This window comes from Struthio camelus, chromosome 1, assembly GCF_040807025.1.
Source record: "Struthio camelus isolate bStrCam1 chromosome 1, bStrCam1.hap1, whole genome shotgun sequence".
Lineage (NCBI taxonomy): Eukaryota > Metazoa > Chordata > Aves > Struthioniformes > Struthionidae > Struthio > Struthio camelus.
In genome coordinates, this window is record NC_090942.1 from 105430195 (window position 1) to 105447133 (window position 16939).

The following is a 16939-nucleotide window of genomic DNA, read 5'->3' on the forward strand; positions in this document are numbered from 1 at the left end:
GAAAAGCTGTACATGCTCTGTGATTAAGTGTAGAACTAGGGCCAAAACGATTAATCTATTCTTAAGTTCTAATAAGCAAGATGATAACTGCCCAAAGAGAGAGTAAAAAAATCAACATCCTAAACTCTACTCCAAATTCCTCAAAAATACCTTGAAGCTTTACCTTGTCCTAGAACACACATTCCTATGAAAGAGGGTCCATTCTTGAGGTGCTTATAGGAAGAAGGTACTTTTCAACTTCCTCCCTTGTAACTGAAGACAATTTTTTTTATTCATAATCTTTCAAATAGAGAAACTGAAAACAAATAGAAAGCCTGCACTTTCTTCCCTTAGAAAACGAACCTAGGCCAGCGTAACGTCACAAAAGTTGGGGCTCCTAACTATGAAGCCATAAGAGCAGAAAGACAAGTTTACAGATTTTATCATTTAGCTAGTATTTAACAGCATTGCAAGGAACTCAAAGCTAGTTTCCCATATCTCAAACACTGCTCTTGTCACTGATCTGTTGACAATCATATGTGAAAAGAATGAACGCCTTTTCATGAGAAAGCTTCCAAAATAATTTCCATCCAGCACTAAGCATATCTTCTCAAAAACAAACAAACCAACAGCTTTATCTATTTGGCATATGCATTTCTGGAGGGGAAAAAAACAATCAGAAAAATCAATCATCCTCTAAAAGGAGAAAAAAGGGTACAAGGAGGGAAAAAAATAAACAGTGTATTTCAGAAAACAGGAATTCTACAGGAATCTTTAACACATGAAAATTTATCAGAAATAGATGATTTATGGGGTAATGGTGGAGATTCCTTTATACATTGATAAATACTGACTGAGTAAACACTGTTACATTGATACTAGTCAGTAAAAGACAATGAAGTCTGCTAAGGGCAGAGTGAAAAATCAAGTAATTCTTCAGACCTGCCTAAACCATAGTCCAAGGCATACAATTTCTTTGTCTAGATTATTCCCATATTAATTAGATATTGTACTGCACTTTACAGAAGGCGGCAGCAGAGAACACACCATGCTATACCCTGGAGCACAGCTCTGAAATTCTTCAGCCTTTATCTGCTTAGCTCACTATAGATCTGGAAAGCACTATATGCCCAAGCCAGTTAGTCTTGCTGGGAGGTGGAGTTAATTAGCTGGGACACATCACATGCCACGGCAGTTTCCAGGACTTAAGGTACTGCTTATGCAGAACTAACTCCATAGCTGACATACTAACTTGTTCTGAGCTAGCTCAAGCATCTATTACCATGGCACTGAACAATCTAGTTGTGTAAGTAATCCCTTACGGACATTCCCATAAGGGATTACTAAAGCACTGCACTAACTTGAAAGTAACTAAAAATATCAGAGCTCAGTATGGCCTCTGTGCAGGCAGGAAGAAGCCTTACGGTGGTATGGGATGCATACACACATTTACAATTTAAAGTTACCAAGCTACTCCTCTGGCTTCAGGTATCCTCCTTGATCATCCCCATTCCAGCAGTACCTTAAAGCCATAACACTACCTTTACACTAAAACAAATCTTACAGCCAGCCACTCTCCGTAATTAAATTAGGGTCAAATAAAGTATCCAGTGTAGATCATTTTAACCCACTGGAAACCCATTTTTACAGAGAAGGATGACTGCTGGAATATCAGAATCCTGGCATTATAAATTTACATGTGTAATAAGTATCATGAGATCTTTAAACACAGAAATAGTTTTAAAACATAAATGCCAGCAGCAGAGATCGACCCTGTAGGAAGCCAGCTGGTTCAGTACTGAATTAAGAAAAGAGAGGGAATAAGAAAGAAAAAGCATTATCACGTAATAAGAATTGATACAACTTCCTCGATTAACTACTAACACTTTTTTGAGATTTCAAATGGCAAGTGAAACCAATGTAGTAATTTAACTTCAAAAAAAATCTGAACTGCCTCACAGCAAGTGATTTTTTCCACTTATCATCTGGATAAGGCAGATCTCCTAATAAATTACTTCCTTTTCCAGATTCCTCCTTTACTAAATTAGAAGTAAAACTGTGTCTTTGCAGGTGGTCCTCAACATCACAATAGAAAAACTGAAGGAGAACTGGTTTACCAAACCAAATCCAAAGTGCTTTTACGAGAGGAAACCTCTTCATATTAGTTCAACCAATTTCCCGGTGTAGAAGAAAAAACCGACAAGAAAAAATTCCCCAAAGTCCATTATAACTGTGCGATTAACAGTAGTAAGATGCAAACTAATTTTCAAGTCTGCCTAAAGAAGAACGAGATACAGACTTGGGAACTGATTTCTGGAACCAATAACTTCTGGTTTTATTGCTGTTGTCACATGCGTTTAATTGACAAGTTCAGCAAACAAGCCATTTATCAATTTTCCAAAATTTTTGCAGTTGTAAGAACTCCAATAAGTATATAGACTTTGTATGTTAATTTTAGTTTATTCTGCTCTCATCAAGTAATGCTTTATTCCAAGGAGTTCATAAAGAGAACGTAGCTTGGCCACAAGCTATGAGCAAGAAGTTTTCCAGAAAAGCCTCAATAGTGGAGTGATGCAGACTACTAAACCAAATTCATATATCAAGATTTAAGGGTATTATCATCACAAAACGTAATTCCATAAAAAAAAATATTTTTCAATATAAAACACAGCTTGATTTTTTCCAGTGTCTGGCATCCTAAAAAAAAAAACCACATCTCATCAGTTGCCAAACAGAATATTTTTGACAAGTGATATTTCAAAGCAGCATTCTAGTTTAGAATGTGAAACACGATGAATGACTAGCTCTTTTTAGACCTACTGAGGCTTTAACGTGGAACTCAGCATAATGCAGTGTGTTCGGAAATCCATTTTAAATGTACCCTCTGTTATGTATTAAGTATTCACGAGTAAATATTCAGTAAAGATAAGATTCATTCAGCTGCAATAAGGTCACGTGTGGCTCATTTTGCTGCTTACAGTTTGAAACCTGATGAATAACGGGCATAGTCTGCTGCTTCCTAGATTCTCCTCTATCACCAGTCCATACGGCAAGTAAAGAGAAGCACTAGAATTGGTTTAGCAGAGGAGCACAGAACGATTGATTACAGAGGAACGATGACTAAAGCTATTGCACCTAGGTGCAATAGGTGCACTTGAGTTACTCTTACTGTGCAAGTATAACAAGTCTACATATCTTGCCTAAAATATATAATTAAAAGTTACTCTGATGTTTGTATTTGCTCTTTGATGCAAGAAAAAACCTCCAGAAAAAGAATGTTTAAAGAATTAACTCTACTTTGAATTAAAAACAAAAAACCCCCACCACCCTAACTCTCTGTACAGTACATCAGTATGGAATATTGTATATACATTAACGCATTAAGAACTGAGCATAGGATGGCTTTATAAAACAATTAATAATTAACCTTACTCTGTAACTAAGAATTAAATAATTAATGAGTTTCCAGCAGACCTGCTTACGGAATTCTGCTTTACGTAGATGAACAGCATTTTAGACTGTTTATCATCATGAAAAGCATTTTTAAAAGGAAGCATTGCAATCAACTATGGCTGGGTATAGTGCATTTCCTGTCACACGCACCCTGTTGCTCATCAAGTGACATGGATCCAAGCTGTTTGTTAACCACAGAAGAAGGAGAATCTGAAACAAAAATGAGATTTCAACTTAAAATATAAGCAGCAGAGAACTGCACAGCAATGTCACGATTATATATTAGCTTAAAATAAAAAATAAGAACAAAAAAGCAGCAACATAAGGAAGCTTTGGTTCTTTTCTAAGCAGCCAGCCATATTGTATTCTCTAGGCACGACAGATGCAAAGCCACTTGTTTCAAACCGTTATGTTTTTCTTTACGCAATCATTTAACAGCCTGAAATTAGGCTGACATGTTGGTATTTAATATGTCTGTCCATTACAAAGGATTTTACCATGTACTTGAAGTTTCTAACATATCAGGAAGAACACCGAAGAGTCATGACACCTAAAAAGCCCTTGCTCCAACTATCAAATATAGTATTTCAAATAACGTGCTATACGTGAACTCCAGAACATTCAACATAAAATACTCAATAGAATACTCAATAGCATAACAGCATCTTCAGTTTCGGCTTTAAACATTCAATATTTATACCTATCAGCATAAAACGTAAAAGATGAGAGGGCTTACAGCTATAGCAGCATACAAACTGCTTTTGTAATATTAATACACCAAAGTATATCCCACTCACATGACAGTTCAAAAGTTTTGCATTCTTAGATGCTACACCTCTCTAGCATCTAGTGACTGTGAATGCACCTTCAGGACTTTATCATAGTACCCCAATTAGTCTTATAAAGATCCTCATTTAATCACAGAAAAATTGAACACAACAGCAGTTAAGCGCATTATTCCTTTAGACACTACTAATTAATAACTATCATCAGCAATGCATTCACCGTGCACACAGATTACAGTTGCAATGCTCAGTATCTTCTGTGAAGTCGGTTTCCTTTGTCATCTCTAAAGATCACATCCTGTTTCCATATTATCTTAACTGATGTACATAACGTTTACTAGGCTACCACATCTTGGTTCCATTCCTTAATCTTATACTATAAACAAATTCATGCTAAGCTGAAGGGATTTAATATCCTGTATCATAAACCGAGTCCCAGTTAGCAAGCATCACAGCACGCAAAAAGAAACTGAATATGATAAATCTAAATCTTGTACAGAGAAAGTAATGGAAAAAATACATTCTCTCTGCTACAGGTAACTCACTTCGAGGTTTGGGCCAGAATCACTAGGATGACCTATTATGTAGTACAGCTGTAAAACCTGCTAAATTAACAAAGGTGATTTTTAAAGATAAAACCTCAGATGTTTCAGTCCTAGCTTCCACTTGCAAGAAGTGCAGATTGTTCCTTCATTACATGATACCTAGCATTCTGGAGGAGGGAGAAGTAGTAAAGAACAGAGACTAAGGGAGTCTGAGGCAAGCCCAGTGTGTTTTGGAGGTTGGCCTCCTTTGGAAACTAGACTCATACAGTTTACTTCCATAACTGGGCAACATAAAATTGGCCTTAAGGTATCTTTAACTTTGTTTAGCTATGCCCATGCCTTGCACCAAATACACCTAAGCCAGACCAAAGAATTTTTCCTCTAGATTTAGATGGGACTTAGCTCTTAGGCAGGAGACTTAAAAAACATGAATGTATTTCTCTTTCCAAAACTGCAAGTGAACTTTACCTATCGTTTCTAAGTTAGCAGAGAGTTATTTACAGTGGAATATTTTCAATGGGGTGCTGATCCATTTCTTAGACCGTAAGTCAGAGGAAAAAAGCTGGTGTGGAGATGCAACATATCATAAAACCTTCTACTTATATTCCAGCAGATTCAGCATAGGAATTGGTGTGCTTCTCTCCCTCAAGGGCAGGCTGGCTTTGATCACTGATTCGCAGCTATGAGCCCATGACTGGGATTAACTTGCATTCAAAAGCGGTGAAGGGAGGGGATGTCTTGTGTGGCAAACTGAGAAGACTGATCACAGAAGACAGTGATTCTCAGTCCAGCACTGTGCCCACAGTCCAATTCTTCTGTATGCTTCTGTATCCTTGTTAAAGGCAAATAATTATGAACGCTGCCAAACGTTTCACTTGGCTGGAAAAGCTAATCTCATCAGCAATTTAATTCAGGCTAAGATGAACAGAAGAAATACGACTGAACTAATGTACTTTGAAAATAAGTATAATAAATTACATTCAGTATATTTACCAGCCCTTCTATATGTTATTAAAACCTCAAGTTATACAACAGTGACTAAAGAATGCAGGTATATTTCACCGTCTGCATCATTCAGTCACACTAAGTGAAAATGAAAAACGTCCTAAGTAATCATCCATGCTTACATAGGCTTAAATGTCCCACATCTCACTATTAATTTGATGTTTTCTTACAATTTTGTGAACATGTCTCACTTGGAATATGACCTTTAAAATTGTTTAAATAAAGCAGAGGAAGCATCCTAAGTATTTCAGTTAGCATGGTTACAAGAAGAGCTCAGTATGTAGCACTTATAAACTCACTTTTTTCTTTTTCAGGTCCCCCAAAGCCACAGATCACCAGCTCCCCCTTGAAGTGGCACTGCAGTATTCAGAATGCTGAAACCACACAGCTGAAGCAGGGAAATATACAGGACCAGGAAACCAGACTAGAGAAAGCCAGGTAAATACCTCTATTTTAATATATGGCTTGGTTTTGCAGACATTCTGAAAAAGTACTTTCATCAACTCTGATAAAGTTTTTGAAAAAAAATATTACCAAAAATGGCTTAAAAATAAAACAAGACAAAAAAAAAACACAACAAAAAAAGCCACCCCTAAACTCTTACCTGAGCCTTCACAGACTGGGTCTACACCCCAAAGCAGTTCACCACTGGTTGTAACGTCACCAGTACATTCTAAACAGGAACACTATTTAAAGGGGGAGTTGGAGAGCCATACATTTAGGGGACCTCAAATACAAAATGGAAGATAATTTCAGTGTCAGTTACATGCTGAAGGATCTTTCTGTAGTTTGGGCAACCAGCAGCTGACGTCACCAAAATATTAACATGCCATCCTTTATTGTTTTGTTAATAAAAAAAAAAAAAATTCCTCCTTACTCTATTATAGTTCCAGCACCAGTGAGTGAGTCAGGCCTGAGGCAGTGAAAACTGCTGTTTTCTAACTGCTAGAACAGTTGTAACATTGTACATACAGTGGATTTAATCCAAGAAATAAAATATATATTTAATAGTTAGGAGCAACTGCTTTCCACAGCTCTCAATTACATATTTTGGAATTCAGAGAGAGGTATTTCTTGTTCTGGGCATTTAAAAGGAGTGCAAAGAATCTGGTAATGAAAATTGCAATCACTCCTCTGTTCATTCAGAAATCTTTAAGACAGATACGAAGGTCCAATTAGTTCAGCTTTAAAGACTTTAACTGTACAGGTTTTTGACAAAACTATTAAAAAAAAAAAGAGAGGTCAACATGCATCACAGGGTGTGCAGTACCTGTCAGCACACACATGTACATACCTTTATTCCACTGTAAATGCAGTCTAAAGTACTTTTTCCTCAAAAAAAAAGGTTCAAGTGACTTCTTCCTATTGAAGTGGGTAAAATTACGCACGCTGATAGTTACAGAGGAATCCTTGGTGCACACTGGCCTATAACCCTGCTGTAACTTGTTTGTACGTCAAAACGCTGCTTCTTTTTCTTTATCACTTCAAGTTTTTTTTTTTTTTTTAATATAACTTCAAGATCAGCTGCTTTATGCTTCTGCTACTTCTCAAGTGGTATTCTAGTCACTTAACGTTCTAAAAAAAGAGAAGCGCAGATCTCTAAGCCTTGCTTCAGTTCATGACACATTCCTGGCTAACGGTGATGCATATATGACATACTATCATTCGGCAGAGCAGCAGTAACAGCAAGTTATAAAGGTTTACTTTCCTTGTAGTTTTTATATAGCACTTGCATGCTGCTGTTCAAATACTGCATAAAATCTAAATGTTATGAAGTGCCCCCAAAACGTGAATAAGTCATAACTACATTTTGCTGGAGAAAGTATATAATAACTTACCACAGTCCTGTAAACAAAAAAATGTGGCTACTTTTCTTATGGGACCAAAAACTCTAAACCTGCTCAACACCTAAGGAAAGGCATGAAGACAAGCAGGCCTCATACATATGGCATATTCTGCTTTTGAAACACTGCCAAATTTACACAATATTTCAGATAAGGTATCAGATAAATAAGACTCTTTGCCATCTGAGGATGTAGGATGCTTTCCCCAAGGTTATATCAGCCTACTGTCAATGATTACTTAGTCAATTCACTTTGGTATTCAACATCAGAGTAAAGTTTTGACTATAATTTTCTAAATAGTGAAGGTTAATTATTACAGATTCAGCTTGCAATTCTTCATATAACTATTACAAGTCCTTATGCCAGAAGGAGACGGAATAACTACCATACTGCCTAACAGTATAGCAATCTTTTCTATTAAACCAGTACAAGCTTTCAGCTCAACATTTTCTGCTAGTAATTTCTCAGGTGAGTGAAGTTTTTTGTTTTTTTTTTCCCAAGTCTCTAAAACTGCAACAACTGAGCTTCCCTAATTGCAAAGATAAAGACTAAAAATGAAATACAAGGCAGAAGAAATGGCCTTAATCTCATGTTGGCTTTGCAAGAAAATTGCAAGTATAAATTATACAAGTTTTGCTAGAGCAGGGATTGAGAGCCTGCAGCCCTGGACCAAATAAAGCCTTCAACTTCATTTCATATGGCAGCAGACATATTTCAGAATATACTACTTTCTATACAACTTATTTTAGGATATATTACTTTCCTAATTTTTGTTAGGAAAGTAACAGCTGTATTAACACGTGCTTGAAAACCAAACATCTGCCTAAAGGCAGAGCATCAAAAGCAACCTCGCAGGAAAAAAGATAGAGAAATTGTATCTGTGTGAGAATTTATTGTTAGAAAACCACAACTAACAATGCCTTTTTCTACTACCACATTTCTGAAATGCCAGCCTACCACAAGGATACAAAACGATTGCCTCTATCTAGAAGCAAGACTAGAGATCCACAGCTCCAGCTTTCCAAGGGAATAGATTACTCATACGCAATCCTCCAAAAATAAATCTCATAAGGAGGTTAGAAAAAGGGAACAAAACAAAGTAATCCGTACAAAAAATAAAGAGCAAATATATTAGACTATACCAAGATCAACTTACATATCCAGAGCCCAGAGGTTTTAAAAAGTAAATAGGTGTCTTGGACTCCCCAAGCAGAAGTAGTAGTTTCACTTGTTCCCTCCATACTGGGGAAGGAGGAATACAATGGAAGAAGCTAACGAAGCACAACAGCAATTTCTTGTATTTACCCATACAGGTAAAAGAAACAGGTATCATGTAATTTTTGAATCTGATCAAATTCCTTGAGGAATAAATGACTGAATATTACAGCACATAGCTTTCCTATAACATGCAGGGTATGCAACTTCCTGCTATTTCACATGTGGATGAAACAATTTTCTTCAGACTATATGCAAATATGCATATAATCTATTACTCAGTAAAACTGAGGAAGAAAAAATAAAGAACTAGCATTAAATACTGTGAGCTTGACTTAACATAATTATTCTGAAACAAGAACAGGATAAGTGAGTGCTGAGCTACTCTGAGTTTCTGAGACACCTCAGTTCAGATCCACTATACCACTTTACGCTGCTTAATAAGAAAAATAAAGTTTAAATTGATTCATCATTTGAATGTGTTCAGGCAAATTCACATGTTTAAATCTTCCATTGTCTATTAGGCTGAAGCTAACAAAATCCACCAATCAGACCACACAGCAAAAAAAATATACAGCCTAATAAGCTGAAGATGATTTAGCAAAACTGATGCTTTTTTTTTTTTCCAGGAAATAATCATTTCCATAGTGCTAAGTAAATCTCCCTTTTAAGACTACTATTAAATAAGTAAAATGGTTAAATTTGGAAATTCATTGTCATCACATGAAGAACAAAGCAAATATTTGAATATCCGTTTCTTCCGAGGCTACCTGCGTGTTCTATGACTCCCCAGTGATTCCCCAGAGGGACAGAACAGCCAGACCTTCCCTTTATTTATCTTGAAATTCAAAACATACAGCAGGTAAGAAGTCTGAGAGGCAGAGATGGGATCCAAACTAAAATATATCTCTGACTCCCAGTCAAAACAATTAGCTTACAGTTTCCTCTTCAAGTGTATGTTAGTGAGGATCCTATGATATGGTGACCAACAAGCAACTAGGAGTGAAACACAGATCAACACATACCTCAGTGAGATAGTAAAATATCCACAGATATACCTCCAGCTGAAAATTCCACAGATGGTAGAATAACCAAGCTTTTTCAAATTTTAATTCAAAGTTTCAATAGGAGACAATTTAGTTCAACTTTTGCTTTTTTTTTTTTTTTTTTTTAAAAGTCATTCCAAAAAGAAAATGGAAGAACATCAACACCTATTGACCAATACCGTAAGTGTTAGCTACGGTTTTGCCTCCATCTAACACTTATCTTTTGAGTTAACAAACTTTGATGTTCAGTCTGCTGAAAAAAATATTTTTGATTTTCTAATACTGAAATCTTTTTTTTTTTTTTTCCCTCCAGTTTTCCATCAGGCTTTTCCTGGCAGGAACAGCTAGGAGTTCCTGCATCCAATTATAAGAACACTGCTATCATTGTTTTTCTTGTTCTACTCCCACAGGTGAACAGGCACCTATCATGGCCATCATCAGCATTAGAGGTTTCCAAACTCTTTGCAAATGGTTTGAAAAACTTCCTAATGTAGAAAACTATTCAAAATTAAATAACTAGGCGTTGTAACCAGAGCACTAGGCACTGTTATATCAAATTGTTACAAAAGTTTCCAAATAAATGGATAAATTAAACCACAGCAAGCCAAGGTGTGAACGTGTAACACAATCCTTAAAAGCAACTGAGCCCCACCGCAACTATGGCAAAATTTACCCATAGAAGAAACAGGGCTAGTTGTGTCATCCTTTTAAATATCAGCTTTCCAACATAAACCATGCTGATTGCTCACACTTTCAGCATGCAGCTCACTGATTTCTACATGGGTGGCATGACAAACTTTGCTTCAAGTTTATGCCTTAGGGCGTACCTCTCTAATTCATGTATTCATATGGATCCTAACTGACAACTTTCTCAAAAATGTCTCTTCTACAATAAACATCTGCAAAACTTTATCATCATTTTTAATCTCAATAACACAAGTGAAAGAGGATACTGAAAGGAAAAAACCATTCTGCTTAAAAAAAGAAAGCACTTCTAGAGGTTTTGGCTTATTACAAGTATTTTCACTATACTGCCTATAAAAATAGAGCATGTAAGAGTGCCAAAATTCTGCTTTACTGAATTTTTACCCTGATGTTAAACATATGCTAAACCAAGGCGGAGTCTCAAATGCGGTTATCACATAAGCAATTAACATCAAAATGCAATTCCAAGTGTGTAAGTGCATTGCTCTATTCGAAACACAGCAATTTCTTGCTTAAATGCTTTAATAAATATTGCACGTACCTGCTAATGCACACCTAGGAAACTTTCTCCATGTAGTATCATTTAACTATATAATTCAAACGTGTTAGTTAAAATAAAATTTAATTAATACTCTTTCCCTAACCATGTGATGATAAACACCACCACATGCAAGGTAAGACAAGCAGCAAACGCATTAACTATCTTGTTCTGGAAGAGAAGCATCTCAGCAAACAACAGCAGCACAAACTATAACTACATTAGCTGCTTAAGAAACCTTGACAAATGACAACCTGATGTCTGAGGGTCCTGTGAGGAGCCCTTAGAGGAAGACTGATCAGAAGTGGAGGACTGTGGTGCTGAACCCTCAGCTAGCTCTCGCTGTCTCTGTTGTTCGGCCTTCTTAAGCCTCAGCCGCTGCAGACCCCTACGGATTATAGCTAACTCAGGTCCCATTAACTCTGACAAATGGGAGAAAAAAAAAAAAAAAAAAGTGTGTAAAAGAAAGAGGCATAGAACACACAATATAAAGAATGTAGGGGAAAAAAAAGTGACCAAAGAGAGAAGTAACAGATACTAAGTGTAATTAAAGCAATAAACACTTCATAAATCATATTACTGACATCCAGAAATTATAAAATAAAGTATTTAAATTGCTTTTCTCTTCCTAAATACTTGAATCATAGAACTTAAAAGTTCAGTATTCATTGCATGCAATGCACTCCCCTCTCCATCTTCAATACTTAGACCATTTAAGAAAGAATTATTTAAAAATAGATAGATGCTAGTTGATTTGAAATAAAACAACACAAATATTCATTTACTAGTTACTAGCATGCAGAACAAATCAGAACAGTTGGGGTGTAACATTTTGCAACCTTGGTCTAAATAGGTAAATCTATCATATCGTAGCTGAGCGAAAAGCCATTTTAACACAACCTTGACCAAAACAAACATGTGTCTAATAGTGTCTAACCAAAAAAAATGCATTTACATTAACTCTTTATTTCATACATTCCCAAATGGGAGGATTCAAAGTTTGAAAACACTGTTAAACGGTCCTACAGAAAAAGTCATTTAATGAATCATTAAATGTTTTAGTGCAATTCTTTTGCATATCTTTCAGATATGTCTTTAGAGACTTCACTATTTTCATTACCTCCTCTTTATTCATTTGTGAGTTATGTATTTTTCTTCATGTACCAGTCCATTGTTACTGATAAACAGTAGTTTTTACGAACTACTATTAAACCAGGAATCTAAGTAACTTTTCCACTCTTTCCATGCCCTCTGCAGATTTCCTCCACCTACAAAAGTGCTGTATAGCAAGTGCTTCTCTTTCTAATAAAGACATAATAATCTCTGTTGTATAAATTATTTCACATAGCTGAAGCACAACATTAATCTGAACCACTGCTGAACTCCTCTCATCTGTAACTATGGTAGGGTAGAGAAGCTAACTCAGACTCAAATATTCACGTCAAAGACTAGCTAGTTTTGCTATAAACTCCTAGCCTAGACCTATCCTGAAAGTATCTATATCAAGTACTTTGGAGTACTTTGTAGATCTGAGGAAATCTGCAAAGAAAAAAAATCCAGTGCTATGAAACGTTAAAAAACTAAAGAACGTTGCATTAAGGTATCCTCTTTTATCCAAGCAAAAGCTTCATAAATATCACGTAATACTTATTCACTCAGTGAGGCAAGCAAACTTTAAATTTTATTTCATAAAGAGAAACAAACCTAAGGACATAATCCAATCACTCAACAAATCAGTGGCAGGCATCTATTAAGATCTGAGAGTCTTGAGCTTTACGTCTTCAATCTAATACCAGTTTTGGAAAACATATCATGCTAGTTACTAGTTGATGAGGTATAAGGAAGAAAAGGAATATATACTTCCTAAAACAAATCTGGCATAAAAGACACTTGCTATGAAGAACTGTCACGTGCCATGAATATTTATAGAAATTAAAACTCCAAAAAGACTAGAGAATGCTTTCAAGTACATTTCGGTGGTATTTAAAACTGGAGTTTTCAGCACATGTTACTGATTCAGTTCTACTCAGTCCAAAGACCGTTATAGTTTAAGACATAACAAGAACGACACCTCAAATTTTAAAAAAAATAACCAACTATCCTGATTATGCTCAATTTCACCTTTTAACAGACTGCAGAATCTCTAAGCAAACGTTTATTTTGCCAGCAAATAGACTGAGAAAAGAAAAATAGAGGGGAAAGAAAGAAAGAAAGAAAAAGCTATTACAGCTTTCCCATTCAAAATTGCAAAGTAAAGCTAACTTACATCAGGGCGCATATTTACACTAAGTCCTAATTAGTCAACTTCCACACACATACACACACACAAAAAGTACCAATGTGTGCCTGAAATTCTATGTTGCATTAAAATCTGAAGTTTATTAGCAACTTAAAATTGCAGTACCTTAAAAGTAGCATAAAAACTGAATTAAATGGTTTGCACTGAATGAAACAAGCAAGATGAGACAATAAGTTTTAGTCTTTTTTTTTTCTTCTTAGTGACAAGCATGAACATCTTCAGTCATTACACTTTCTCCTTACAGGAAAATTTAATTCAAATATACTGACAAGAACAAGCGCTTGAGATTTGTCTCACTGAACCGACCTTGTTGATAATTTGCAACTTACTCAAATGTTTCCAATTATATTTCTCTAGCAAGATATACAACATTCAGAGAAAGGAACTCATCCCAGTAAGCTCCAGCACCGAATCATTTTTGCACTGGCTGATTTTTGAAGATGTATGTTTGTAAAACATTACAAGATGAAGTAATTTGTATCTAGAAGGTCAAATGCTCACCAAAATGGCATATTTTCTGGAAGACTACAGCAATGATATATTTGAATCATAATGTACATGTACCGTTATTGCTATTTCAAGCAAAGATTACTACCAGCGCCTGCATTCAGTACAGTAGAACTGAGTTATGAAGAGCTGTTTATAAGCCTGATCCATTCCCCTTTATGAATTCATGCTCCAATTCCATGCAAGTCTATGTAACTCTACACAAGCCTTTTCCCCCAAAACATAGGGATTCCTCATCTGCTAACGCTTTGCTACTCAGTTCAAATCTGCATTTGCCACCACTTTAAGCCCAACGATATCTGAAAGCCTCTGGCTTTTCTTCTTCCTTTTTCCAAACGCTTCCCCAGTCATCCATCTTTCACAACACGCTTCCATTTGCTCTTCCTACTCAACACCATTTGATTTAAAATACCACTCCTACCGTCACTTTCTCCCTCCTATCACCCCAAAATCATACTACTGCACTTCAAATCCTTGCCTCAATTTCTCACCTTCATGACCAACAAATTTATAATCTCATCTCCGCCTACATATCTTTTTATTTTATCTCCCCTTTACACTTCTCTCTGGTTCTTCTTGACTTACTTCTGTCACTTCATTCCTAACAGCTGTCTTTTCATTCCTACAGCTTGTATCTGTAAATCAAGTGTTAATCGGTGCATAAAAAGAAGCTCTTATCTTCATTTTTTCCAGAACATTCTTCCCTTTACCTTGAAAGCTTTCTGTGTAATTCTGTTCTGTAAGAAACTTTCCTGCCTCTTCAGTAACAAGTGTACCCTCTACTTTCTTTAATTTGTTCTCTACTGTCGCTCAGACACACAAATTACTGAAGGATAACTTGAATAAAAGGTAAAATAACTCCATTACTCGACAGCTACTTAAGTCTCTTGCATGGAGACAACACTGCAATTATAAAGAGGTACGATCTACTGTCTAAACGTTATTCTTAGGGTTTTTTTGTTTTTTTTTTTTTAAAGATGGTTTTCAGTTCCATCAGGGAGGCAGTTTTCAGTTGTTTAAACAAGTGTTTCAGAAATTTAAGCTACGCTACCAAGTCAGTAAGTCACTATTCCCTAAAAGCAATAGGTTTTATTCACCTCTAAATGCAGCTATACAAACTCAGCGAATTCTGTTCTTGATACAGAGTGCAGTGCATTGCTAAACTAGAGACTAGGAGTAAATAAAATCTTGTAACTGGCCAGCATCATGGGTTATGTAAGTATACAAACACCACAAAAGAAAAATCTGTGTTCAAACCCATCCACCCATAACTCCACGGCTACTGCTCTTCCATAACTTGTTCCTTCTACCCAGCAGCTTCCCCTCTCTCTGAATTTGTCCAGGCTACTTGTTTTTGATTTGTTTTCAAATTTAATTTTTTTTAAAAGAGGTGCAAACTAAACTAGCCAAGATAATTTTTAGATGTTCAAACATGCAGTGCTACTACTATAATATTAATTAACATCTGCAGGAGTGCTGTAGACAATTTAAAGTCTGCATATGGCATTAAAGGAATCTGGATAAAGGATTTTTTTTTCCCCCCGCTTAGGGTTTAGTTTTAGGGAGTTTTGTTGTTTTGGGGGGTGGGTGTTTGCTTTTGAGAAAGCCAATCTGACACCCTGTTTAGGTGTAGTCAAAGAACATACCAAACATTATACTGTAAATTATGAAGTATCTACTGTCAAAACAAACAAAGAAGAAAATCCCCAAACCCACCAGTATCCCTTTCAAATCTGAATATGCTTTAAGAAAGAGTCTGAAATTTGGGACTCTTAGAGAAAAGCTGGACTGAGAAATAATAGCTTCAGCTTCACACTAGCACAATAAACTTTTACTTAGAAATTCAGACAGATTTAGAGAAAAGAGTTCGGTCAAAGTGAGCATTCATTCCTTAAAAGACAGGATAGAAAAAACATCATAATCCCAGATATGCTCTCTAGTGCGTTGTCATTATGCAGTCCACAAAGTTCCAGAGATGTCGCTTGCAACAACTATCTTTAATATGGGACGTACTCTCCTGTCCACTGTCCAACTGCAGCACATACCATCTACTTTAAAATACAACCAGATCAAAATGAGCAGTTGATAATGGTATGTGTGGTCTTTGGCCACCATCCCTCTGTACCAAAGAGGGTAGCTACCAAAATGGGTTACACCGCATTAGAGCGGAACTCTTAATCAATGTTATTTCTGGCTATTGTGAAATACTTGAGATTGCGGCTGACACTGACAGTAACAAAAACATTAGGAAACCAAAAGCCTCTGATGCTAAACAAGTTTTCTAGCATCCACTTATTAGAAAAAGTATCTGGACTGTATGAACAGTCATGTTTCTCCTCACGGTTCATTTTCTCTAAACAAGAAGAATCAGAATAACTGTCAGGTTTGAAAAGGTGGGAAGAATAGACTAGAATAGAAATCAGATACCTAGTAATTTCTCATCTGTCGCAAAGGCTTTCGCGGCAGGAGCCACAATATACTAAACGGCACACCTCTTCTGGAAAAATCCCCATCCCTCCTTTACTGTAGCACATCCATTTAAGGCCTGAAGATGCTATCAGTCATCTTTTCTAATAATAAAGTTGATTTTTTCACCAGCAGAATCAGCACTCATTCACAAAGAGTAAATTTATAAAAAAAATTGTAGGATTTTAAAATAACCAAATTAAAATCCCTAGGTGCTTTCAGATCACGTGAACCTTTTCCCCCACAGTGATGAAGCCTAGAAACTCACTCACAAAAGAAAAAAAGAAAAGAAAAGAAAAAAAAAGCATAAACAGAACCTCATGTAAATATTTAACTCTAACTGCTGTGGCATCTTTTCCTGCACAGTGATGCAAAAAGGCAGGACCAAGCATAAAGTGCTCTTTTACTCCTATCCAAACAAGTCGCTGACGTTAAAAGTACAACGCAGTTTCTTACTTTTCCTAGTAAGAATATGAGTCAGTATTTAAAATAGGTGAGTTTCTTCAAGACATACAAACTTAAAAAATCAATATGCAGTGCAATTTATTAACC

The 16939-nt window shown here is 36.1% G+C and overlaps 1 protein-coding gene across 4 annotated transcripts in view; it reads right to left on the reverse strand.

The window, feature by feature from the left end:
• Positions 1–16939, reverse strand: part of DCAF6 (DDB1 and CUL4 associated factor 6) — a 97420-nt gene that overhangs the window by 32070 nt on the left and 48411 nt on the right. For 2 of the 4 annotated variants that reach the window (XM_068909409.1, XM_009682747.2), the window contains exon 11: positions 3583–3642. The exons of the other annotated variants lie outside the window; for them this stretch is intronic. In XM_068909409.1, coding sequence (XP_068765510.1) covers positions 3583–3642 — 60 coding nt within the window. The remainder of the gene's footprint in view (positions 1–3582; positions 3643–16939) is intronic. 4 annotated transcript variants of the gene reach the window in all.